This window comes from Parus major, chromosome 6 (assembly GCF_001522545.3).
Source record: "Parus major isolate Abel chromosome 6, Parus_major1.1, whole genome shotgun sequence".
Taxonomy (NCBI): domain Eukaryota; kingdom Metazoa; phylum Chordata; class Aves; order Passeriformes; family Paridae; genus Parus; species Parus major.
Window position 1 is genome coordinate 15,747,595 of NC_031775.1, and position 27,024 is coordinate 15,774,618.

The 27,024-nt window shown below is 37.4% G+C and overlaps 2 protein-coding genes across 8 annotated transcripts in view; one reads left to right on the top strand and one right to left on the bottom strand.

Moving 5' to 3' along the window:
- Positions 1–5,093: 5,093 nt before the first annotated feature.
- CEP55 (centrosomal protein 55) lies at positions 5,094–16,953 on the bottom strand. 2 transcript variants are annotated; one of them, XM_015633475.1, is made up of 8 exons: positions 16,559–16,953; positions 14,452–14,739; positions 12,170–12,214; positions 11,264–11,402; positions 9,029–9,342; positions 7,961–8,032; positions 7,211–7,336; positions 5,094–6,762 (listed from the first exon to the last, which is right to left on the bottom strand). In XM_015633475.1, the coding sequence occupies exons 1-8, from the start codon at positions 16,733–16,735 to the stop codon at positions 6,556–6,558; spliced, it is 1,368 nt and encodes a 455-aa protein (XP_015488961.1). In that variant the 5' UTR covers positions 16,736–16,953; the 3' UTR covers positions 5,094–6,555. The 2 variants fall into 2 exon arrangements, with proteins under 2 accessions (XP_015488961.1, XP_015488960.1); XM_015633474.1 differs by having other exon boundaries at positions 7,211–7,360.
- A 951-nt stretch (positions 16,954–17,904) lies between these two features.
- Positions 17,905–27,024, top strand: part of MYOF (myoferlin) — a 62,480-nt gene continuing 53,360 nt past the window's right edge. For 4 of the 6 annotated variants that reach the window (XM_015633468.3, XM_015633470.3, XM_015633469.3 and 1 more), the window contains exons 1-3: positions 17,910–18,383; positions 24,174–24,229; positions 25,102–25,193. In XM_015633468.3, the coding sequence (XP_015488954.1) occupies positions 18,296–18,383; positions 24,174–24,229; positions 25,102–25,193 (236 nt within the window). In that variant the 5' untranslated portion in view covers positions 17,910–18,295. Of the gene's footprint in view, positions 18,384–24,173; positions 24,230–25,101; positions 25,194–27,024 lie in introns of all 6 variants that reach the window. The other 2 variants (XM_015633472.3, XR_004498103.1) reach the window with 2 other exon arrangements.

Sequence of the window (27,024 nt, forward strand, 5' to 3'; positions counted from 1 at the left end):
TACCCTGGCTTTACTGTAATAGGTGGATGCTGTGTGTGGTATGTGTACCACATGCTTGTGACAAGGAAGTGATTAACAGAATGCCTGGAAACCTGTTATGATTGCTTAATCTATATAATTTTTTAAACCTATGTTTGCTTTTATGCTCAAACATAGAGACAGCTAAGATTTCATTGCTCTAAGTTAAATGAAAGCTGCAGAGACCTCTGTGGAGCTGGTTTGCCTAACCTAGCAGGGAAAAATCTTGCTTCTTTTTTCATGGGTGTTTCCTTCATCCCTAATGAAAACCCAAGGTTTGGCCTTCTCTGTTTCAGGTAAGGGCTGTGTTACCTGATACCATTAGTCAAGCTCTGCTTTTCAGATTGTTCCCCTGGCAACCATGAACTGTCGTGACAGATGGGGATCGATCAGCTTATTTATATCTTGAGCATTAAGAAATATTCCCAGAGAGAGGGACCACTTGGGTAGGTGACTCTGGGAGATGGGAGTTCTTGTTCCATTTGGACATGATCTAGTAAAAGTTTTTGCCTTATTTGTGCATTTTCTTGCAAGTAGATTGGTGGTTTAAGTCTTTGGGTGTATTTTTGTGCACCTGTGTCACACTGGGTAAATAGCACTGACTTTTGTAACAGATGTATTGCACATTTAATGTTTGCTAAGTGATGTAAGTTCATTTCATTAGAAATGTTGTCTCTTTGTCTTCACAAGAGAGATTGCAAGCTTGTAGATGATTCACGTGTCTGCACAATAAGATGTTTATCGTAAGTTTCAACCAAGGTTAGCTTTCTATTTTCATTTTTGCTCTTATATATCACACTGCAGCTGTTCTGCTTCTAGATACTTTGAATCCTGTTTAGCAGATGTTATACCATTGTAAGGTATGTTTAAAATACAAATCTGTTCGGATTTATTTTGTTTTTTAGGAAGTTTTCTGACTGCTCACCCATTTTGTACTTTCATATCAATGATCCAAAGCCCTTACACCAATGTGTGAGGGACAGTTTTAAACTTTTAGTGCAAATATAAATGCATCTGTTTATTTACATATCACACACATTCCCATGTCTACTGAAAATAGCTAGATGCTTCACTTATGTCATCATGTCAAAAAATGATCCCTGTTTCTTCTGGGACATGAGCAAGTCACTGTTTCTTCTGGGAAGTCTCGTTTTGCTGCAGTCAGTACCCATCAGAAGCTGGCATGCTTCCTGGGATAAATGCCAGTGGTGCTGTAGTTTAGAGCTGAAGCAGCAGCATTACTGACCAAGGCCTCAGCCAAAAGCAGAGCTGCCAATAATACTGTCAGATGTGCTTTCTAGTAAAAGCTGGGTCAGCTTTTAGTCATCAAGACCACCAGAAGTTTTGCCAACATCAGCATTGTGGCTTGCAGTAAGGAAGTATTTCTCTCTGGACCAAGTGCAAATTAAGAACATAATCCATGTTACACAGATTTTCCCTGGATGATCACATTTTCTGTTTTGATGCATGTTAGCCAAGCTTTGCCAGAGTGACTCAGCTCCAGATGAACTCTTATAACTAAATTAGGTTGTTTCTTTACAGTTTTAGAAACTGTATTACACTTAGACACCTAGCCCATGGATTTAGGGAGTTTGTCAGTGAATACATCAGAGTGGTTTGTTTGGACATTGCAGGATCTGGTAGAACACTTACCAACTTAATGAACTTAAATGACTTTTTTTTTTTGGATGTGAAAGTGCCACGGGACCTTTACTTAACTTTCAGGTATGCACAAAGTTACATTCCTGCTAATGAGCTTTGGTGCAGGGACATCAAAACAAAAGCTGTGGTGAAAGTCTGAAGGATTTACAAGCTAAACTTGTCACCAGCCTCTCATGCTCAGGAAATGCACTCAGACATTCCCTTAACACATTGGTCTGCTGGGTTGTACACTGTGCAGAGATCACAGGTACTATTGTTTCCTCTTATAGCTGAGAACCCAGTGATTAGAGAATGCACTTATTCATAAAGTTTAAGGAGAATCGGCCCTTTTCTTTCCCTGACGTCTCAGAAGAGTAACTTGAGAGCAAAAGGGGTTCTTCAGCTCCAAACTGGGACAGCAGCTTTACTTTTAAAAGCCACATGTTTCTGAAGAAAGGTCTACAGTGCCTGTCTGCTGCAAAGAACATCTGTCTATAGTCAGGCTTCTCCTTAGCTAGCATTCAGCTAGGGCTGGGGAAACAGAAAAATCAATTTTGCAAAAGCAATGGAAGTTCAAATAACACTTTAAATTCTGCTGTAAACCCTTCTGGCTTCCCTAATTAATGCTAATCATGTTATTTCCCACACTGTTTATGGTTTTCATTATCAGTGGCCATTTGAGATGACTGATAAGATGTGACTTTGAGCTTCCCATAAACGGAGTCTGGCATGCATGTATGTCTTAATTAGGTTGCAGTTTTCTGTCTAGTTGCATGAGATGATACCATCCCTGTCAAGCTGGTTACATGGATAAAACTATCACTTTCACTGGCACAGTGTAGACATTCACCAGTTCTGAATTGATCAGGGAAATTAAACCTGGTTGCACGTCCATCAAGAAGCCAGCTGGATATCACCATGATAAGGTCCCAGGCTTCCTTCTTACAGGATACTTTGAAATACGTTATCTTGGTCTATCTTTTTGGAACTATTAATTCAGTATAAAATACTGAAAATTGGTTGGCCATAGAGACCACCAAATGAATATCTGTCCCTGACTGCTGGTGGGGATCTCTGAAGGGGGACTGGGAGTGAGGGGAGGTCTCACTTCATCAACACATGTCCTGTTTGAAGAATGCTTTTTTTGCAAGAAATGCATGTGACATTGACAATGTTAGAAGAGAATTTACATCTGTGGCTCCTCTAGAGCAGTCATGTCTCTCACTGGCTGGCATGGCCACCTCCCACTCAGGACACCAGCTTTCTGAATCTCCTTCCTGGAGCACCTTATGGAGGGGAGCCTAAACTCCCCAAGTACCAAAGACACAGTGGTGCTGTTTGTTGAAACAATGTGGGAATGATGCACTTCTGGTAATCAGGAATTAAGTGACATCAAGTTGTGCTGTGTTATTTATCTTGTTTTTCTGCTATTGCAGATAGCAATGCATGAGTGCAAATATTGATTTGAAGCAGTATTCTATGGTATTCTATATCTGCTTAGACTAGAAGTTCATACAGACATAGGAATACCAGTAATTTTCTAGTTGAGAAACATGAGATTAAACTGTTTTAATGACTTCTGGTGCAGTAGCTACTAATTTAGTATGTAGTGAAATAACAATATATTCTAAAGAATAAGATGAAGAGTCAATGCAGAAGAACTATTGTGGCTATTTTATTTAAATTTTGCAGGTCTTCATGTGCCGTTAAAAACAGGGCTTCAAGGCAGTGTGAGAAATCAGTGGCTGATGTCCCTGAGCCAAGACAGCCTCGCCTGTCAGGGGTGGTTTAGGTAGTTACATAAGTGTCCCGATAAATCTCCAGTGGTGGAGATTTCACAGCCTCTGTAAGCAATATGTTTCACTGCTCATCTACTCCAGCCACCAGAAAGATCTTCCTTATCTTTTGCACTTTTGAACGTTACTCTTCTCATTGAGCACTGAAGGTTCTTCCTTGAATTTGATCAGAAGTCTGAAAGACTTCTACTACATTCATATTAGTCTGAATTGTTCTTGAAGTACAATACTCAACATAACCACGTGAAAGATGATTATAAAAACTGAGATTAAAAGTGACACAAGCAAGGAGAATACCAGAAGTTCATTTATGGATCTAAGAAAAATAACAGAGCCATCTTTCAATTTTTATTTTACAATTTTTATTTTATAAGCTCTCCTTATGGAAAAAAATTGTGGAGTTTTAGCTGTCTTTCCAGCTACCCAACATGGCATCAAATTCATTTAATTTGCTGTTTAAAAAGAACAGTATGAAAGCTAGGATATATAAATATGCTACTAAATATTGGTAAACCATTGTATTAGCCCCCAGGTTTCCCTGGATCAGTAACTTCAAATAACAGTCTTTCTGGTAGGTTGAAATTCAATTACTTGAAGGGGATATAACAGAAAAAGGCTCCTGACATTGTAAATCCAAAGTGCTTGAAGTAATGAAAACATTACTGTTGCTTCCTGCCTTACAAATAATTAGACTTAAAGCTAATTAATTCTTATCAGTAAGGAAAGCATGTTAGGCACAAACTTCTCTTTTCCACATATAACTAAAGAGAGGAGCAGCAGATCTCCTTTGTTAATTTTCAGGAAAAAAAAATCTGAGATTTCTTAGCTTCTAAGGAATGGAAAAAAAGCAGTGATATGATCTGCATACCATATGAAGCTGGAGTTTTATAGTTGGTTTTAATTACATGTAGGTAATGGCAATAGTATTTGTGGGTCTGCTTTCAAAGTAAGTGTTTTACTTCACTGAAACGTAATTTTGGTATTTTGCAACATATAGCACAATAATGACCTGTATAAATTTATCAGCAAGAGGTTTTTCTTGTAATATTTATCAGGTAGGACTAAATCCATTGTTAAAGTTTATTAAAGGTAGAATGAACAAAACTTTTTATCACATCATGAACTTTCCAGTCTCCCTCTACAGTACCAGTTTCTAAAGTGGAAGTGTTTTATGCTAATTTAAGAAAGCCTCAGAACTACAGAAGAGTGCTGACCTGTAGTAGGCAAACTTATTTCATTTATAATACATAAAAGATCAGGATTTCCTTTTGCAGAAACTATGCTGAGTATGCAGCTGGGAATAGAATACTAGCTGATTAAGCTGTTGTTAAAAGACAAACTTTCAAAAGTAGTTTAATTAGAGATTAAAATTATTAGGCTGCAATGAAAAGCATAGTTATTATCCTGAACTAAAAGATTTGTAAAAATATATGAAATTAAGACAATTTCTCTCATGGAAAAACCTTGAGATTCTGAATCACAATTTCTGTTTTACTCCTTAGCTTATTATATCTTTGGTCAGAAAAACTGTTGTTAGCAATTGAGCAAATTGTCAAATACAAAGATTAGCCTGAGACATGGTCAGTGAAATTGAAAAGTGGATAGGGAGTGGCTAATACAATAAATCTGGCAGAGATATTTCAGATATAAAGATAATATCTTTTAATATTTTCTGTCTCATGAACACTGGATTTAATTGAGAATAACATCACTCGATACTATCAGTTATTTTCAACAAATTGGAAAACACCTTCATATTTAAGAATAAAAATGTAACATCAGGGATTAAGGTGAACATTGTGGGGTAAATGCGCGCAGTTTTGCAATAAAGCAAATGGAGAAAGCTGATACCAGCTAGCAATCAGAATCAGCAGGCCAGAGAAACATACACCTTGGGTACTTGTGTGTCCTCAGCAAACCACAAACTTGTAAAATGTGCAAATTTATTCTTAACTAGTGTATCTTTGCAAAATTTCCACATTTGAATAATTTCCATGGAAGTAACTTCTTGTTGGGACTTCACTACATATGCAAGGAACAAAATGCTCACAATCCATTCAAACTTACAGTAGGTGCTAGAGATTGCAATTTGCAATTGTAAATCCATCAGTGATTTTTTTTTGCCAGTTTCTAATTTGTTGCCAGAATTTGACATTAACTTGTGTTTTGTATTAATACCAAAATACAGCGACACTTCAAATCCACTAGAGCAATTTGTTAAAAACTGCACTTTGGGACATTTGTCAAATCTAAGGCTGAATAACTGACATTTCTCAACTTTAACCTCTAAAATACAGAAGCAAAACAAGTTTAATTCAGAGTAATCATACACCCAAAATTCAAAAATGGCCTCTGACATTCTCTGAAATATAAACTTTCTTCAGCACTGAGGAAGTTTATGTTTGCCAGGAAGTTGGTTTTTCTGAGATTAAACCTTGGTCAGCAATTTAGCCACCCCTGATGGTGGTTCTGGATGATCAGCTACTTCAGATTGATGTTTTGACCATCAGTCTTAAGCAGCAAAGATCTAACATGACCCTCCTGAGTTTTTATGTATCAAGATGTTGATCTATTCCACATATATATATAACAGATGTATGTATATACTCTACACACTACACATATGTACACACACCATGTATAAATAAATATATATATATATATATATATATAGTGCACCTTCGAGGGCCAAAAATCTTTTGCAGCCAATCTTGTCAGTTAAGGTACAAGCACAATCATCAGGATTCAACAACCAAGAACTGGGTATGCCAAAACTAAAATATAGTCTGACACAATAATTGTGCTTTTACTATTCTTACATTTAATAGTGCAAAAAGAAAAAAAAAAAAAAAGGCCAGTAGTTTACTATTTAAAATATTCCTAATTCTAAAAATATTTCTGTTTGCAACTAGAAAATGCAGGAGCTGTTTTTCAAAAACATGAGGTAAAATACTGGGGCCAAATTATAATATTAATACTTTTTGTGGAACTGAATTATCATTTTGTCATTTATACAACTGTAAGAAATAAGCTTTAAAAGATCTTTTGCCTAGCATATTGGCAGCATATATGAAGCAAAGATAGTAAGTTCATTTGGAGCTCAAGCTGTACAGAAGTCAATGTGTGCTAGTAATTCTCTATGCTGGCTCGTTGGATATGGCACTTTACATCTGGGACACTCGAGAAAACTTTCATCAAGGCAGCTGGAATGTTTCAGGGGAGGACTTCTGTCATATGTGGTCAGCTTCTTGTCAAATACAGCTTGCAAATCTTCTTGTGATTCCATATGTCCAGATTCTCGGAGTTTCTGCAAAAGGAGGAGCTTCACTGTAAGACTGGGGCATGCATGCACTAATCAAATGCTGTGGGAAAATACATTAAGGTTTGATGGCACACAGGCCTTGGGTGTGTTACAGCACAAAGGACTGTGCCCTGTTCACCAGCAACAAGTCTGAGTGGAAGCACATTGCAGCTTTGTCACGGTGCAAGACAAAACTGGGTCACACACTGTGATACAAAATACAGAGTGTTCCCTGCTCAGCAGGGACTGTTCTGGAGCTCCTGCTGCAGTGCTCCCGCTCCATGCTTGCTGGAGAGAAAAGCAATGCCTGCCTGACTGGCACAAGGCTGCACCTTGGGGAAAGATATAAAGGATGGAGGGACACTTAGTGCTTGGAATAAGAACCCAAAGCAAGAGGATGTGTGTTTATTAAAAATCCCTGACTAAATTCACCTGTAAGTTTTTCAGTACGTACCAGAGGCTCCAGACGGGTTATTTTCTCCTTGGCCTTGCGCAACTCCTTGAGAACATGGTTTAACTCATGCTTCAAGTTCTGGCGGTCAAGCTTTCCATTCTCTAAGTCCGTGGTGCATATCTGGATCTGGCAGCCCAACAAAGTGAAAAACTGAAGTCAAAGTTAGTATGAATCGGGAGGAATGTTTCCTATTTATATATTTAAAGTCAGTTTTGCTCTGCAATAACATCTCAAAATGGGATTAAAAGGAAAATTTAAATGAAAAATTAAAAATTGCTGTTGCTTTCATTACAGTGAAATTCACATATGCCCAATTATTAAAATCTCCTTTAGCAGAGGTGCAGTTTAAAGTTATTTTGTTTGGTGGGTGTTTCAATTTCAAATAAAGAAAATAGAAAATACGGCAATGCAATTATATCTATATCAAAAATATCTTACAAAGCTTTAATTATGTGATTAGTTTTAGAATATTTCCTGTGCCTTATCTGAGGCTTTACATGTTGAACAGTGATTGTGGAGAAAATAGCATCAGGTTTGATCATACCTTCTTATCAGTAGAACATTACAGATTTTCCTCCTGACAGATGTTTCAAAATTTTTGAAAGCATCAAGAGATTATGCACTGTTGAATATTCATGCCTAGCATTACTTTATTTAATATACTAATCATTCTTAAATGTGAAGTTAGTCTAGAAAGACTTTGTGCCTAACACAGATTAAATATCAGCACTTTAGCACGTAATTTTGTACCTGTTGTTCCAACAAAGCTATTCTTGTGTGTTCTGCCTCCTGTCTGAGCAATGATTTACGAAGAAGTTGCACCTACAAGGCAGATTAACACTTGTAACAAACAATTTCCATATACTATAGTTAATAAGCTTAAAAATTTATAATGGGATGGAAGCAAACTCTTACATTCCAATGCCAACAGAAAATGTATGCCTGTTATGCAAGAACCAAACTCAATTCAAATCACTATTTCCCCAGGAAAAACCCTAGTGAAAAATTATTATTGCACCAAGAAGAGGGAATGCAGGATGATGTTATTGTTAAAAAAACCAAAAACTGAAGCCTCCTAGGTGATTGTCAGGATGCTGACAAAAATATATTCACAAAACCTGTTTGCACTCACATGATATGATGTTAATAAAAACAAACAATGCAATTTTTTTTAATATAAGAGAACAAGTTTAAAGGTCAGAAAGTACTATATCATAATCATAAGTAAATGCATACATTAAAATATCCTCTGCTTTCAGCATGTATCAACTTTTATGATAATGCTGTTGTTCACCTTCAAAAAATAATAATAATAAAACAAATAATAAAACAAAATAAAATAAACTTCTTTTAATCATTATTAACCAGTGACAACCGCCTGTCTTTAGCATGCTTAATTGTTGTTCTGGCTTTGGCATACTTTGGTGTCTAATAAATTTTATTCTCATATTTCAAATATCAGCTGTATTTTAGCTTCCAGGTGACAGCAGATATTATTGGTATTCCATAGTTGGGAGCACATAATAAAATGAGTTTTCAGCTTTCTTGTTCTCATTCACTATCAGTCTCAAGGATGAACTATATCAGAATCAATTCAATATTTTCTCCTTTCTCTTTTGTGTCTCTTAAGACCAGGGAAATAAATGAACAAAGAAGTTTCTTGTTTAAACAGTTCAGTTTTAACCAGAAGGACACAAGTCTAGATCTATGTGAAGAACAGTTATCAGAGAGAGGCATAGTCCATTCTGATTAACTATGAATTTTCATCTCTCTTGATTCTTTGCTAATGACCTCAAACCTCCAAATCCATCAACTTACCTGACATAAAAGTTCCTCAGACTTTTCTTTTTCTTCTCTGAGCTGTTCTTTGATAGTTTCATTTTCTTGTTTTAGTCTTTGTGCTTCCTCTTTCATTTTATTTTCGTTTTCTTGAGTCTTCAATTCAGCAACCCGTTGTGACTGCAATAAGGCATTTAAACTCATCATTTCCCCTTGTGTTTCTTCATATGTCTTTTTAAGTTCATCAAGTTCAAATCTCAGCTGGGTTATAGTGCGTCTTTCAGTCTCATGATCATTCCTAGCAGCTAGTAACAGCTGGTCATGGTATTCTTGCTTTTCCCTTTGTAGATGACCTTAATGAGTCAGAAATAATTGAGTTAGTAATGTTAAAACAATAAAATCCACTTAAAATCATAGAAGTAGATCTTGAACAGCATTTTAAGGTTTATTAATAGAAATTGACATAGTCTGCCACTGCAGAGCTCAGATTAGAACTAAACTTTGGTTGAAACAGCTTTCAGTATTTATAATACATTAAGTCTCCTTACCAACATACTGGAAAACACCATTCTTCTAAGGCCTCATGCATTACACTGACTCATGGGAATCTGCCCCAAAGACACTGGATTCCTACTTCCACTTTTAGGCTCTTTAGCCAAGCTGCTGGCATTACCCCCTCCCCAGAGATACTCTTGGGATGTGACAGATTCTACTTCAACCTTGTTAACCACAGCCAGACCTTCCATTGTCTTTTGCAAATCATCTTCTCCAAATAGTATGTCATAATTTACTTCTAAACAGCAAATAGAAAGGACTAGGATATTTATTTTGATTTAAATGCTTGCTTCTTGGGTAGCAACTATTATTTAAACCAGTGCTAGAAAATTTCTGCTTGTTGACCCAAGAAAGGTTTAATAAGTAGGAAAAAATTAAGAGGCAGAATGCAAAAAATCAGGAGCCATACAAAATATATCTAGAAGCAGAACAACGGATGTAGAATTTCACGGGCTTTGCTGATTTTTAGCACTGTAAGTTTTGTGACTTTGATACTTTTCCTATTGAACACTTGGACTAATTCTTCAAAGTATAATTTACTAGGGAGAGTTTCCTGCTTGACAGTTTTCCTTTCCCTCAGCTATAAACTAAGCCCTAGCTTCTCATTAGCAATACTCCTTTATAGCAGTGACATTCTCAGAGAGAGGCCAAGTTTTTCCTTGGAAAAGGTTTTCATATATACTTTTAACTTGTATAGCTAGATTCTTAGAAACTTGGAGTTCTGCTACTGCCTAGCTGATTGAAGAAAGGAACTTTCTAACACCCTGACTTCAAGTCTCCTGTCTGCTCTTCTGGCAAAGCTTTGACTGCAGTAACTCTGGGGTACATTTCCTGGTGAGCTGAGTCTGCCTCCCTCTAAAAATACTGTTCACAGATTTCTGAACAGCACCAAAACAAGATTAGGATGATATTTCACTGTTTTCCAGAAAGATTCAAACAGCAATACAGAAACCAATCCACTGCCCTTGAATTACTATTGCAAGTCTGTGAGTATGTTCTTACTCCACATGATGCTAGTTCTGTTTAGTCATTTTTACCTTGCAGGTGAGTTGCAGCATGTATGAAATTATCAATTTGGTAATAAGAAAAGCAAGTCAATTCCTTCTGGTTCTTCTGCTCAATATTATTTTAATTTTATTAATACTGAGAGGGTGTGCCTTATTGAGGAACTGCACAGCAAGGAAGTGAGCTGGAGCTGGCCAGATCCTTATTGTGAAACACTGCTTTGGAGAGGTGCCAAAACCTGTCACAGGCTTTCTTGCCCTGTAACAACTGTTCAGGTGAGTAAAGAACATGGCAATCTTGAGTCATTTTTATAATATTTATTTTGAAAAAAGTAAATTTAAAAAAATCTGATCCACACCTAGCTAATAAATCCTTAATGCTTCCATTATGTTGACTGAAAGTGTACTTTGAAGGATGGGAGACGTACATCTATTTGCCTCAACACTTTCCACAAACAGATAGGTTGCTAATAGAGTGTCAAGGCTGTTAAAAACCATCTCTGAAGTGGATAAGAGCAGGAAGTACTGTTGGTCAAGTAACACAGGTAGATAACAGCAAGCAGAGAAATAGTATTTAACCAAGTTTACCATTAAGCAGCCAAAGTGTTGAGAACAAAGCTTTGATTTTAAATGTGCTACAATTTGTTTTCATAAAATTTATTCTATAGATAATTATGGTTTGGGTCACTTGTGGGGGTAAAAATAAAGTTGATACCTTCTGAATTTGATCTAGGTTCTTGCCAGCTAACTATTTCTGTCTTCTGTTCAAGTTCAAAGATCCTCCCAAGCAATCCCCTGACATATGCTTCCCGTTGCTGGTCATACAGTAGCCACTGCTGGTTTTTCTCAAGAGCCTTCATAAAAAGAAACAGAACAACAACAAAAAAGACTCTGGTAATTAATCAGCTTTTAGAAGTATTTGTCTTACGTCTTAAAAATATTAGAAGTTATATATTGGACAGTTTAAAGATAAGCTAGTTAAGTCTGATGCAAATTGTAGTAATTGGAACAATAAATAAATAAATCCATCTTCATTTGGAAAGTTAATTCAGGATGCTGAGCATAAGTTAAAAGTGCAGCAATGGGAAAATTACTTAAAGAACAAAGGCTTCCATGAGTTGTGCCTAGATTATGAAGAATTAGCTTTTCAATCTCAAATAAAAAATGAAATATAAAATAACAGACCTTGAAAATGGAATAAAATAAAACAGTATCATTACAATTTAGTTTGTAAAAACAAGGACATGGATGTTTTAGTTGCTTGGCTCCTAGACTTACTCAGCTTGGAAGGGACCTCAAGAGGTTTCTGATCCAACCTCATGCTATCCCAGGCAGTGTCAGGTTCCTACAGGCTCCTGACTGGTCAGCAACCGCTTTGTTCTGATGTTCCAAGCAAGCTTTTTCAAAGATGATGGAAATCTTAATTTTTTTTTCTTTTGCAAGTTTTTGGGTTTCTAAATTTAAATTATTGCCATATCACAAAATAATTTTAGGTATTATATTTTAGAGAGAAACATACCCTCTGAGGTCTCATACTACCCAAAAATGTACATGATGATAATTTACATTATTCTGCATCTCAATACAGGTGATATGTGCTTGAAATTTACAGGAAACTTACATCTTTCAATTGTATTTCAACTTCAGTGCTGTTTGTTGCACCTTCCTGCAGACAAAGAACAACTTGTTAATGGTGGTTAAAATACATGGCTGAAACAGCAAAGCTACTCCTGTACAACTATTAATCTCACATAAGTAGCATAAGAATATTTTAAAAATTAAAACAGATGCATTTAAAAATTGAAACAGATGTGCCTTTTGTGTTTAAAGATCTTTATAGTTGGTTGCTGACATTTGTTTGAAGGATCCAAGTTAAATAGAAAGGCATTTCATGTATTTAAAATAGACTCTCCTGCAAAATACAGGACAAAGATTTACATGGAATTTATTCCATAAGTCTGCAACTCGTAGTTACATTAAAACATTTCCTAAGGAAACTATAATGTATTTTTTGCTGAACTGCTGTCTTGGAAGTCCTGAAGGGTGTTCTGCAAAGAGCTTTTGAAAAATGAAGATACTTGAAGGGTATCATTTAAGTACAAGGAGAGGTAAATCTTTCTTCTATTTGTGTATCCCCATACATATGGCAATGACCCAGACATACAGAAGTTGTCAGGGAAAGACAGAGATCTTGGTGCTTCTCTGGGATAACAGGAAGACTGTAAACATCTGGGTAATTGTGCAGGCCTGTCTGGAAGCATAAGGACAAACTGCCTGATTTTCTGAGACCTGATCCCTGGTGCAGTTAGTATGACTTTTGTACACATATGAGTAGGAGAGTTCTTGAGACCCATCTAAAACTGGAGAGCAGTTACACAGACATATATCTTCCACTCTGACATGTATCTTCTCTGCATGATACAAAGTGGTTATGAAATTGTGTAGGTGTAAGTCAGAGGGAACTTCACTGAGAAAAAAAAAAGTAGACTACTACCCAAATCCAAACCACATTTTTTCCAACATTTTTCTACAGATCTTGGAAGAAATTATAGCTGAAAAATACAGAACTTTGAATGTAATTAATAAACTTAAACACTTCCTAATAAAAATAGTATTTAGAGACACTGAACTTGTTTCTATGAACATCAGAGTCCTGCCTCAGTAAAAACTTTCCCAAAATTATGTCATAAAACTCTTGTTTCCATTTCAGAGCTCATATGCCACCAAGCAGTTTCAAGTGGCATTGCTAGACTTGTTTTCAAGTTCTCCAAGACATCCAGTCAATACATCATTGTCCTGTTGATAAGTCAGTTAAAAATTAAAAAGAAAATTATGGTTTTAAAGTAATATATATTTGGTGGTTTATCGACAAAAATATGATGGAAATCTGTTGACTCAATGTACATTTTAATACGTTTAATGAAGTTTGAAGTGTCTTAAAATTTAAAATAAATACACTGCATTTAAAGTGATATTTCTCAATAAACTGCATTATTAGAAGTACTCTATATACATGTGTTATTCAAAAGCAGTAGATAAAAATAGTCTGTTATTTGGCTACAGCAGAATTTCTAGAAATTGCTCAACTGCCTTGTAGAGCGCAGGGAACCAGCACCATCTGCAGGTCAAAAGCTGGAAAAGAAAGAAAGCCACCTATTTTTAGGCACCTGTGCCCAAACAACTTCCCTGTGCCCCTCATAGAGATGCTACTGCATTTCCCAAAGAACATTAGAACAGAGCAGGGGTGGAAAAACAGCTGTAGAATCATTAATGGACTTGTAAACACTGTCAAGGATTGGCAAGATACCTATAAACCACTTAATGAGGGGAGAAACTCATTAATCTTGTCCTATCCTGTGTCACATTTAAGAATTTACCATGTGTGATACCATAGAAGGTAAAGACAATTAGTTTTAACAACTGAGACACAAATGAGGATTCATAAGAGCAGAGAGAAGAAAGATATTCCCATGACTGAAACTGAATTAGGTGAGCAGCTTAGTCTGTCTTTATTAGTGCCCCACATCTCTTACCACCGCTGCCTTCTTACTCTGTCTAATCACTGAGCACACAAATCTGAGAAGGGCACAGTGCCTGCCTAAACAACAGTGGATCATCCCACATAGTATCATAAGACACACTACCCGTGTGTGAACTTGAACAAGGGACCTTGCAATAGAGCAGGAGAGCATTCCCTCCTCCCCAGATGTGTTGCCTGAAGTGTGGTCTCTGACTGTCCCTCATTTACAGTTCAATCTGGATACCATCTCCCTTCATACAACAATATTTCAGCATACAACACAGCTTGTAAGAAAATTTTTAAAACATCCTATTTTATAACAGGTATTGGTGTTTAGTGGGCACAGATTCCAATTTGCAATTGCAATATTTCTTAGTGCTTACCTGGGCTGCCTGAGAAGTACTACTGGTTTTGTTCTCAAGATCAGAGCATTTTGCCATGGCTGCAGATAAATTACATTTTAACCGGTTCATTTCTTCTGATAGAGAACAAAGTAACTGTTCTCTCTTTTCTGCTTCCTTTGTTTTTTCCTCTAGCTGATTTTGTAGTAAGGAGACTTCACTGTTCTTGGTTTTGGACCTGAGCTTGTTTTTCAGGTTTTGGATTTCTTTGTCCTTCTCTCCAAGAAGGTGATTGTATTTTTCTTTTTCTTTCTCAAGTGAAAGTACTTTCTAAACGAAAAAAGAATAAAAAAGAGTAAATGTTACTCTATGCATCAAATGCATTAGTAAGTTTACAGTTGGAGATGATCTGAGCAGCAGGGTCTAGTGGAAGGTGTCCCTGTGCATGGCAGGGGGGTTTGAACTAGGTGATCTTTAAGGTGTCTTCCTGCCCAACCCTTTCTATGATGCTCACTTTCAAAGTTCTCTCTTAGCCTTTAATTCACTGAGAAAATTACTTTTAACTCAAAGCAGACAATACTGGAGCAATCATATGAAATATTTCAAGTAAAACCAATCTGAAATAGACGAAACGAGGAGAGAGTGCAAAGAGCCAAGTTTCACAGGTTTGGTAGGTACTCAGTTTTGCATATAAATAAAGATCACTACAGTATATGAACCCTAAATCAAAAGCAGTATAAGAACTCCAAAACACTTCCAGCAAAGAGGTTGGTGCTACATTTCTTAGTATATTTCTTATCATATTTGGTAGCTTTGGGGAAGCGGCAGAGCCTTCTTGCAAACTACATGACAGTGAGTTACAAGAGCTGTAATAAAGCATTCAGGAGAAGGATCCTGTTTTCCATATTATCTGGGCCCATAGTTTCAAAATGTGCTTAGTAGATATTTTCACCATGCACTCTTTTTCCAGTAGACCTCCAGCACAGGTAATCATTACACAGAATAATACCACATTTAAGATTCCATGGGGCTCTGTATGAACGTCAGATGTGATAGCATTTAATTTTGCTGAGAAGGGCTGATGTTGAAATCCTGCATGTTGACATTGGAAAGACAAGTCATTAGAAAGAGAAACAGAAAGAAAGTGAATTTGAGAGAGCCTCATTTATGGAATGGTTGAACACCATTGCTCACTAAAAGTAAAATTAATATTAAAATTAATATTATTTAAATACCAAAGAGTATCTGGCATATCAAACATGATGGTGACTTTCCACCTGTTTTTCTAAGTTTATAGGAAGCCAGTATTAAGTTACCAACACCAAGCAAACAGCAAACAGCAACAGACTCAGCAAATACCCTAAGGAATTTAGACAAAACTGTGCATGAGCTGCCCAGCAACAGCTCATCCTTGGCTCTCAACTGACATTGTGGCACAGACACATGACAAGCCCTTTGGTTAAAAAAAGTGCCATAGAAATATTAGTATGTCTATTCTACCTTAGTTGTACCCTTTTCTAGTGTCTATCTGAAGTTTCCCTGTCCTTCTGGGAAGCCTGACAACCTCTGACTAGGTCATCTGTTGAGTCGTGAACTTCTCACTTTCAACCACAGGTTTACCTCGAGTGGAAGAGTCATATAGACATACAGATGCTTCAATACCTTGCAGCATCTTAGTTTCTGCTCATTAGTTGCAAAGGAAGTTAATGTAGCAACCCAATTACATTTTCATTTACCTATAGCTGAGTGGGGGGGGAGCTTGACAATTCAAACAAACATTCTGCACCCTTCGGCATATTTTTAATCAAACGTTTGCAAACATAAAATTCTTTGCAGGAAGTGCTTAAAATACTTCTCTGAGACGTGTTCTATCTGGCACGTGAGGACGGGTCTTAATGGACTAACTGGCACCTCTGGCCTCAAGTCTTTGTATTTACCAGCCTTGTCAGACGAGTGTGATTTTAGTAGCTCAGCTGTCATTGAAAAATATCTGAGAATTAAAGTGTGAAACGAAAAGTTCGTCTAAACTGTCTAACGCTACTAAACCAGTCGTGACATCAAAAGTTTTGAGAGGAAGGGTGGGGCTCCGGCTCCCGAGGCCGTGTCGGTGGGACAGGGCCGGCGCTGGCCCGGGGGGAGCCCGGCTCACCTGCAGGAGCCCGCTCCTCTCCGGCTCCGTCTCTCTGCCTGCCGCCACCTCCTCCATGGATTTCCGCGGGGCAGAGCCCTCCTGCTTACCCTTCTCGAGCCCGCTGTCAGCTCTGGAGTTGCCCGACTTTAGCCCCCCCTTGCCCATAATTCGATCTATGGCCGTCTTGGCGTTCATCTTGAGGCGCCTGTACAAACCAAACGATGCGCTACGGAACAGCGATCCCTTCTAGCGGCCAGGACAAGCCTTCCGACAGCTGGAGTCGAGCGCAGGCTGCGCGGGCCTTCCCGGACCCCGCGGGGCCCAGAGGGGCCGCGAGTGACGGAGCGGGGACACGGCCCGGAGCGGGGACACGGCTCTGTCCGGGCCCGGCCCGCGCCGCTTCCGGGAGTTTGAATCCCGCGGCTCCGGACCGTCACTTCCGGCCTTTCCGGATTCCCCGCGAGGCGGGGGCGGCGGGGGCGGTGTCCCGTGGTGTCACCGCCCCCGGTGTCACCGCCCCCTCATGTCGCGTCCCTACCCTCCGCCGCCGGGCTCCCGGGCGGGTGTCGGCGGCAGGGCTGGGCCCGCGGTGCGGGGGCGCGGAGCGGTGCGCCGTGGTGCTCGGATGGCCCAGTGCCCGCTCAGTGCTGTCTCTTACGTGTCTGTGTCCTCGTTTCTCCCTGAACGCTTGTGACTCCCTTCTCCAGAAATCCTTTTCATCTACCCCAAATCTAATAATTCTAGAAATTACAAAGTAAGCTAGGATAGGTCTCGTGTGACCAGGTAAAAGCTAGGCTGAAGTGCGCTCACTTGTGACTCATTTTGCTCCATCTTTCTGGCTTCCCCTTTCCTCTGCCCTGGGGACACGGGGACACGTGTGGCAGTGGCAGCGTGAACCTCTCGAGATTTTATATCTGTTCACAGCTGAGAAAAACTAACGCTGAGCACGGGGAGCTCAGAGTTCTTGTGCTTGTCCTGTAATGTTACCTAGTTCATACCAGAGTGTTTGTTAAGACAAAATATTCATATGCCTCCAAGCAACATATGTCACTTTTAATTTATTTTTTCATGCCATTTCCTTAATACTCTTAAATTTTTAGTTATGGATGTATGTTTCAATAATTCCTCAAGAAACCTACTATATCCAGGACGTTCCGTGGGGAGGCTGCAGTGTCGTTGTTCCACAATACAACAGGAGGGGGAGGACTTAGACTGGTTTTTGGGATCATCGCCAGTTCGTGACTAGGCTGGCACGGAGACAAGCCAAAAGCATTTGCGAGCAATGAAGTTCTAAAAATTAGGGGGGAAAAAAATAAAAGCCATCTTAAAATTTCATACCTTGGTATACCGAGAGGCAGATGTGGTTTAGCTCGAGTTCCAGAGTCGTGCTTAAAGTTCATGTTGCTTAATTCTTGCCTTGGTTTCTGACGACAGATCTATCAAGCAGTTTAAGAGTAAAAGCAGCAACAAGAAATCGGAGTTTTTGCAGCGTGCCCTTTCTGTTACAGGATTTCATTAGCGAGAGTTCTCTCTGTGCAGCAAGACAGAACCTGGTGTCAATTTACAGGACTCTTTTTTTCCCGGAGCTTTTGAGTAGCTAGTCCGTCATAGATCCACCCATAGACCTCCTTTGCTGTAAACCAGTAATTCCCTGCCTCCTCTTCCTGCTAGCATTTCGGTCCAGAAGTTAAGGACTGTGAAACTGAGGATTTAATTCCTTCAGGGGCAGTCAACATTTAGGCAAGACGGGAAACAATGCTTCGGGTGATTGTGGAATCTGCTACCAATATCCCTAAAACCAAGTTTGGGAAACCAGATCCTATCGTTTCTGTTATTTTTAAAGGTAAGCAAAACTGTCATAGATGTAGTCTGGGAAGAAGTTTTGTAAAAGATAGTGCCCTTTGTAAGTATTTGAAAATCTAGGAAAACATGTTTTCCTGAAATTACATCTGATGTAATTTTTAGGGAAGATTTTTAAATTAGAGACAGGAGTTACCTGAATGAAGTTTGAACTGGGTGGAGCGCATTGGGCTGTTCTCACCAGCTGTGCTTCTGTTTCAGGATCCACATTTTACAAGCTTTTCCAAAGGATTAGCCTGTTGTTTAAAAACAAATCTAACTGCATAAATTAACCCACTTTTAATACTGATATTGAAGATAACATTGTTTTCCATCTGAAAAATCATTCCTGTCTTGATTTCTTTGAACAGGCACTGCTCACTGTCACATACATACAATAAAAATGTGATTTATTGTTGTTACAAGTGACAAGTTACATTTAAAAACAGTAGTACTGTTTCTGAAGGTGTTTGATTTTGTTTTAGTTTGGTGTGGAGATGTTGTTGTTTTTTTGGGTTTTTTTCAAAAACAGAATTCCACATCAAAACTTTGTCTGTTAAGATTATTTAATTACAAGATTTTGGAAGGAAACTGTATTTTTCACTTTCATTGGTCATCAGTTATAGACTGTGATAAAACTAGCATTTATATGTAAAGCTAATTATGTTTTACAGTATACTTAACCTGTTGCCATCATTACCTCACTTGGCTAGACTACAGGAACTCGATTTCTGTATTGATTTTAAGGTGCCAAAACCGTTAAGCAATTTTGGATCATGTAATACATCAAACCAAACTTTGACAAGCAGGTGTCTTATCTCCTGCTAGGGGACCTGGTTTTCTAACTGTGCACTGAAATCCAAATGGTATTTTAAAGTGTGAAAAATCCTTGCAGGAGTTTGTCACCTTTAGAAACCAAACCTGAAATCATGACAGCTGTAGGCTGGAAAAGGCACTGTACATGCAGAATCTTAACCTTCAAAGTAACAAGTTTTCAGATTTATTTCAGCATCAGAAAGATGTGAAATTGTTATATTCACTGTAGTTTCCTCCTTTTTTTCAAGGTTTGTTGTTTTGGTTTTTTTAGCCACCCTGTCTGTTAGAACAAGTGGCAGAGCCTGTCTCGATACATTTTGGAACACCATAATTCTTAAAATATGATTTTACTTGCCCTGCAAAAAGTGAATATACTGTAATTTCTCTGTTTTGTTTCACAATCTGTTTCCTCTTAATTATCCATTTTCTCTTTCCAGTTCCTTGTCTTTCTTTGCTTTCCTGACAGTTTTGCCTTTCTGTGTTGCCTCTATTCCTGCAGTTTGGAACTCCACAGCTGATTTTTGCTTAAGTATCTGTTTAATCCCTCCTTGTAACCTTTTCTTCCTTCTATGTGCTCTAATGCAGTTCACTTTTACCTGGTAAATATGTCACAGATTATTTTTTTTTCTTTATTGCTGAATTTGTTTTTCAGTCCTTCAGATATCCAAATGAATCCAAACTGGACAGCAGACATTAAAGGAATTAATCTATATTTATCCTTTATGTACTATAATTGGCATTTTTAATGTTCTCCAACATGCTTAACTGCATGCAAACATGCAGTGTCAGCTTTGTAATTGTGACAGGTTTATAATAGGATATTTAATTTCTCCTTATGCTGCCACTTCCATTTATGTGATTTTACTACATACCATCAGTCTGATTTTTGCTTCTTCTCCAGAATGATTCAAGTGAGACAGAAAGCATCAGGCTTTTACCAGCTATTACCAGATCTGATTTAATTTGCAAGTGGATTGCCTGGTTACCAAGCACAAGGGCATAGAGTTAAATCTGAAATATGTTCCACTTCTAGCTGTTTATGTTTATAGATTTTTTTTTAAATATACACTGCTGGTTCCCCCCTCACCCTGTTAATGTGTAGAGATAAAAAAAAGTCTTATTTTGGGAAGATTATGTCAAAGGGCATTAATCTTTAACTTTAGTCCCTACCCAGTGTAAATCCTGGGGGACATAAAAACATGTTTGGGAGTGCATGTTCTAGACTGGGAAAAACTCAAGAATTTGCAGGACTATGGCCATGGCCCTGCCACACATTTTCACGTTCTTGTTGGACTCTGGAGTATTCTTGGTGAAGTCTTAGTGAAAATACTCATTTGAAAGAAGACTGCTGTGGAAGCTGGCATTTCATTAGAACATATTTCTATGTATTTTCAAAGTATTTTGTTCAAATTTTAATTTACAGGGCCTTTGCTGGTGCCAGGTTCAGTAAATTTGAGCCTCCCAAGGAAACACAGTCTTTCAGTCTCAGACCTTTACAGCCATGCTGTGAAGTAAAAGCTCATGATCCTGTAACTGTTAGTATGAAAGTGACTGAAAATGTTTTATGTATTAAGACATGTAAGTTAATATGGTTTCATCTATGAATAGAATAGATTTCATCCAATTTGTTTAACTAAGCAGGCTACAGACTAGGTATTTAATATAATTGTTACAGTGATACATATTAGCTGCATATTAGGAAGAAATAGGCAGCTGTTTCTGTTCTGATATAGCAGAGGAGTTTTGTGCAAGCAATTCCTTTTTTTTTTACACATTTATGTCCAGTCCAATGGGATGGAACTTTTATTTACTTTAAGAACAGCTCACAGTTCAAAGAGATCTACACCCCAAGAGTAAACGAATATCGCTATCTGGAACTGGGTGCTGTTCTTGCAGAATTCTGAGTTTGTCACTCAATGTGAGACAATTAATTAGTCAAATCAATACAAAAAACTGTTGCCATTTGCTAAACTGACACTAAGTGATAATGATTAAATCAATTTAATTGTTTTGGTTTGTTAGATTCTTGTCTCAGTGTGTAAAAATTGATTCAATTGCAGTCAATGCTAGCACATTTAGTGTTCTGATCATTCATCATGGCTGCTTCATTCCACTTTATGCAGTAAAAACTGAGGTGAAATGGCATTTAATTTGATTGATCCAACTTGATTCCATTTGTGCTTAATCTAAGAGTTTTTCATCAGGCCTGAAGTAGTTCAAAGCTATTTTAGTTTATATTTCAGTCTGTGAAAGAAAATAGTTTTAGAATGTAATTATTCACTAGATTTAAATTTTCTGTTTTGCAGAAAGTTAAATTATCTGAATTTAATTTCCAGGTTTTGGAGGTCTGCCCTTTTGATCCTGCACTTGCTGCCACCATGCAATCTTAATTCTCATTTGACAAAAGTTTTATGGGATATTTAGTTGACCAAAGAGAGAATGTGATTCTCTCTTGAATCTTAGACTTAGGACTGTTGTAAAAGATAATGTTTGTTTCTGCTATTCCCCACCTGCCTATGTTGATTAAAATGTAGTTATAATAGGAAAAAAGATTAAAATGGAAACATTAAGTGTTTTGCTATACTGTAATATTTTTAATGATGGAACTGTTATTATTTAAACAGCTCACTTAATTTTTTTTGGACATCAAGCCATTCTTATTATAGTCATTTCCACCTGAGAATATTAATTAGCATCTTATAAGGTAGTATAACGTCTCCATCAAGATAAAGTAAACAGTGGTTTCTTCTACAATACCACTGTTACTGTAGTTAGTTTTTAAAGAAACTAGTATAGAGTGTTCTACCTGTATCCACTATAATTTCTTATTTCATGGTAGGGTCACACTCAAAATTGTGAGTGGCCCCATTGCACAGTTTATCCTGATGTGGTTTAATCCTGGTTGCTATAGCTGCAATTGTTACCAGCAGAGGAAAACAGCCTGAGGACCTGAAACTTTTGTGAGCTCCTGGAATAACTGAGCAATCCACCTCACCCTACTTGGCAACAGGGATTTTTGATTGGAAGAAGAAGGAGCTTTGCCAAGAGCTTAAAAACAAATACTACCACCACCCAGTGCATTAAAATACCGATAAAGGTGTAATAAAAAGGAAGTCAGTAAAGAGACGAGAATATATGCAAAATATTTCCTTGAGGAATGTGAATGTCACATTCTGGCTAAAATTACAACTAAAACCCAATGTAAGCTGTGCTTCCCAGTGTTTTTTTCATCCAGCTTTCACAAAGACTCATAACAGGAAAAGGTTTTTTTTTTCTCAGTGTAATCTAGAATATGTGTATTAGTGGAAACATAAATCTTGCTTTTATGAAAATGGATAATTCAGAGTGGAAAATTTAGGACCAGTCAAGAACTGTTCTGACTCTTGCTCAAGCCAGGACTCACCTTAGAGAGTTACATTTTAGCTTTGGCAGGGACCATAGGACTTTTATCCATTAGTGCCATCAGAATCAGGTCTGTAATTTACTATCCTCTTTACAAACAGCTGTAATTGTTCCTTTTTTTCACTGGCAGTGAAAACATCATTTAATCTCCCAGCTTCTAGAGGAACTTGGAGTATCAGTGCCCAACCCCAGATATTCTGGGATACCCAGTTTTGTAAATGCTTTGTCTCCTATTAGATAGCATTAAGTTGAATTTCTCTCACTAGCTTGTTAATTAGTTCTGGGTTCTGCAAAATGTCAGGCCACAGTATGGTACGTTATGAAAGCTTTTTCCTTTGTCCTACAATGAGTCAATATCCTGTGTGAATTGTAGACAATTCCTGTTACATAAATGGAAGTCAGTTCTTGTAATCTGCAGCATGGGCAGATGACTTTTTCAGTGCATCCCACTCTCATCCAATAAAAAGAGCCACACAGTCAGCAGCCTGACTAGTGGGCATATGAGCTTGCCCTTTTGGCATATCTTTACTCTTGCTTCCCAGGCCCTTGCAACATTTTCCAGGCTAAGTAGAGTCATAACTTCAAATAATAAAAATGCAGTTATCTTTACTAGAGTCCTTATAGATGTGGAGTGTGTGTGAAGCTTGGACTTGTGGTGGCTGAGCGTTTTGGAGATCAGCAGCTGCTTTACACTCTATACTTAAAGATGCTAATTTGTTATCACAAATATATGCAATTTCTGTTCAAAGATCTGTGTGTTTGTGCTCTTTTGTGCTTCTGGTTGTCAAAATACTTGTCCTCCATTGGAGCTATGTACAAATGTTTTAACTGAACAGGAAAAATAATGCCAAGCTATGTATCATTTGCACCACACCCCACATTCTCATGATTTTTAGCTTGCCCAAATGCAAATTTTACCATGAAGTATGGAAATTTTGCAGGTTTTTTTAGTTTTTAGGCCACAGTAAGTTCAGTGAAGTCACATCTGCATAACCTCTGGAAATCATTTTTTTCAGGAAGGATTGCATTTTCTCTTACAGGCATTTCTTCTAATATTTGCTCATTTAAAACAGACAGTGCTGACACTGTAAGCATATTTTCTTAAGATTTTTTTTCCATGTGATTTTATTCCAGAGCTAAACATTCAAAATTGTTTTGTAACTCAAATATGGTAAATATGTAACACACACTTTTTACGACTTTCAGAAGTAGTATTTTACTGCTATTACTTAGAGGTTGTGTTTGGTTTGATGTCTCTAAGTATTTTAATCTGTGTTTTTTCATCATTATTGAAGGTGAAGCTAAGGGTCATAAAAGGTTGCGAAACCTAAATATTTATTTTGTTTTTTTGGAACTACATCTAGCTATTCTTAAACAAAACAATGAAAAACTTCATCTACTAAAATTGCCCAGGGGACTTCTTGATTGTAAAATGTGTTACTTCTGGAAGAGCTAAAAAGAATTGGAACATTTGGTTTAAAGTTCAAACCTTCTTTAGAAAAGTGAAAGGAAAAAATACAATATTTTTGTAGTGCTTTAGCAAAAACAAATAATCAGGCTTTGTTTGTATTTGCAGATGAAAAAAAGAAAACAAAGAAAATTGAAAATGAACTCAATCCTGTTTGGAATGAGGTAATTTTTTTAAAAATAAATCCTTAGTCATTTTAAGACAATGCTTGTAAGGTCATTAAGTCAGTTTCAACAGCTGAGCATTTTGCTGGAAAGGGGATCTAGTGCTTTGTGTTCTTTCAAGGTGTTAGTAAATGCAGGGGAATGGATACATCTTCAACATGTATTACAATTCATTAGTAATGTGTTAATGTCAAATTGAATGGATCACTGATGAGTTTGTGGCCTGGTTTTGTTCCCACTTTCTTTTCATCAAAATTCAGTTCAGCCATTGTTTAGCCACATGTATGGGAACATGATGGGATAATTTGTTATGTACCAGTGAAAACCATACAGAATTAAAAGGAATTGTGTATTGATAGTCCTCATTGTTTATTTGTAGGCCTTGTCTTATGTTGCATCTTCAGTAATATTTTTCTTGGGGAAAACGTTTTATTGGCAGTGTTTTTTTTACAATGATAAATGAAAATTAAAGTTTTTTCTTACATTTTGTAATTAGAATTATAAAGAAAGGGAACACACAGCTATTTGTTTAAATTCTACAGCAACCGAGTTCAGCCAGTATTGGAGGGGATTAATATCAGATATTATGAATGACAAGACAATATGTATGTTAGTGTGAGGAAGTGGAACTGCAAAATAAATGATGGCTCACTATTAAACTATTTAATTGTGCTATTGTTGCCAGTAATTAGTAAATCAAATACATGTTATGAGCATTTTTTACTTAACTTTTGCAAATGTAAGCTGGATTTGGTCTCTCACTAAATGAAAAACTTATTTCAGAATAATTTTGTTGTATATGCTACTCTGTTGTTAATTTTTACATAACTTGTCATTATAATTTGTGTTTGGTCCTTTTTTTTGTTGTTCAGATTGTTGAATTTGACTTGAAAGGAATTGCTCTGGATAATTCATCTTCCCTAACAATTATTGTGAAGGATTTTGAAACAATTGGACAAAACAAGTATGTTAATTATTTTCCTCTCCCTCCCCACTGCCACCTCAGCATTAAACACAACTTTAATTTAAAAAGTACAGAGGGAAAATGGAACTGATAGCTGCTGTTTGCTGTGCTCTCTCTTTTCTCTCAGTGCCAAGTAGTGTTCTCTGTTGCTATTCTGAAAGGAAGTACACTCATGTCATCTTTTCTATTTTTTTCATGGCAGATTTCATGTGTGTTAGGCAAACATTCATGTTTACTCATAGTAGCCCAATTCCATTGTTAGCTTTTCTTTACTACTCTCTGCCTCGTCCCACCATGTGGATTCTGTTTTTTACAATACTCTAACAGCTCTGTGATAAACTGTGAATCAAGCCAGTGCCCTCAGGTCTCTCATTCTTGAGATTCCTGGAGGTCAGATAGGCAGGAATGTATTGCAGGCCTCTGACTTAGGGAGATTTCGAAAATTGAGATAGGAAAACTTATCAGTAATCAGAATTTTGTAATGGACTTAATAATGCATCAGAAACTAAAGGAAAGTGATAATCTGAATCACCTCAAATGTTTCACTCTGTATATGGGCTCAAAGTTTAACAGTCATATGGTTGGTTTTCTTCACATTGTATTTGTAAATACCATCTAGACTCATATTTGTAACTTAACCCCCAGCTTGTGCAAATGCCTGTTTGCTTTGCTTGGGTTTATGTACAGAAAGTTATTCACACCAAAGCCAGAGTAACAGCTTCAAAGTCAGGCTCTTTGAAAAGAAGAGATTTGATATTATGAACATTCACATTTAGATGGAAGAGTACATGAAAGGAAGGAACATAGATAAGTTTCTCACCTACCAATTGATGTATGCATAGCTTGTATTTCTGTAGAGTTACTGTTCTATTTACTGAGTTGGAGAGAGATTTAAGACTACCATATCATAGATCTGCTACTTTTACAAGGTATCCTCTTTTAATACTTAAGAAAAAGTCTATAATTAAATACACATCTGAAGTGCTGCAGCATTTCAGAAGAGTGCTCAGTGGAAGAGTGTGCAAATATCACTTCTATGGTTTGTCTGCATGCTAGTTCAGGGTTGGAAAGGTGGAGCACAATGCCTATCTAAAGTCCTTACTACTGAGAGCTATTCTAATGACAGTTTAAGAAACCCAGTGTTTGCTTTTGATGTTTACAAGCAGACCATTAACCTGGGAGGTGTAGGTGTCTAAGCAAAGTGGGTTTCGAGTTGAAATCAACAATCATCCCTTTAGAGATTCATGTTCTCATATATTTTATTTTAAAATCAAGATTGAATTTGAATTTCATTTTTGAGTGTAAAGAGTATGTCTAGGGGCCTCTGTTGCCTGAGAACAAGCGATGAAAAGAACCTATGCCATGTCTTTGGCTTTATTTTCTTTCTTCTGGAGGAAAATAAGCAGTGAGGATTGCTGTTGTCACATTCAAGGTAGTGACAACTTTTGCTCAAGTGTTCTGCTACTGTCTGTCTATAGGCCAGGAGTAGAGCACTGGGTTTCTCAGCCAGCCTCCCTCCCTGGCTGCTCACTCCCAAAGCTCCTGGCCAATACACACTCTGCTGTCCCATGCACTCTTACTCCTGGCTAGTTCCAGACACCTGGTCTGTTGCTATGCCCAAGAGGTGACTACAGAACCTGCACTACCCTCTGGACAACAGAGTAGAAGGTTGCAATATAAGACATTATTGGTTCCAGCTCCTAAAAGTTGATATAACTATTCATCCAGTCTGTTTTTAAACATGCAGGAGAAGGAGTACAGTGGATGTTATTCTGCTTTTACACTGTGCCAAGGCACTGAACTCATTGCTTTGGTATGTTTTTGTAAATTA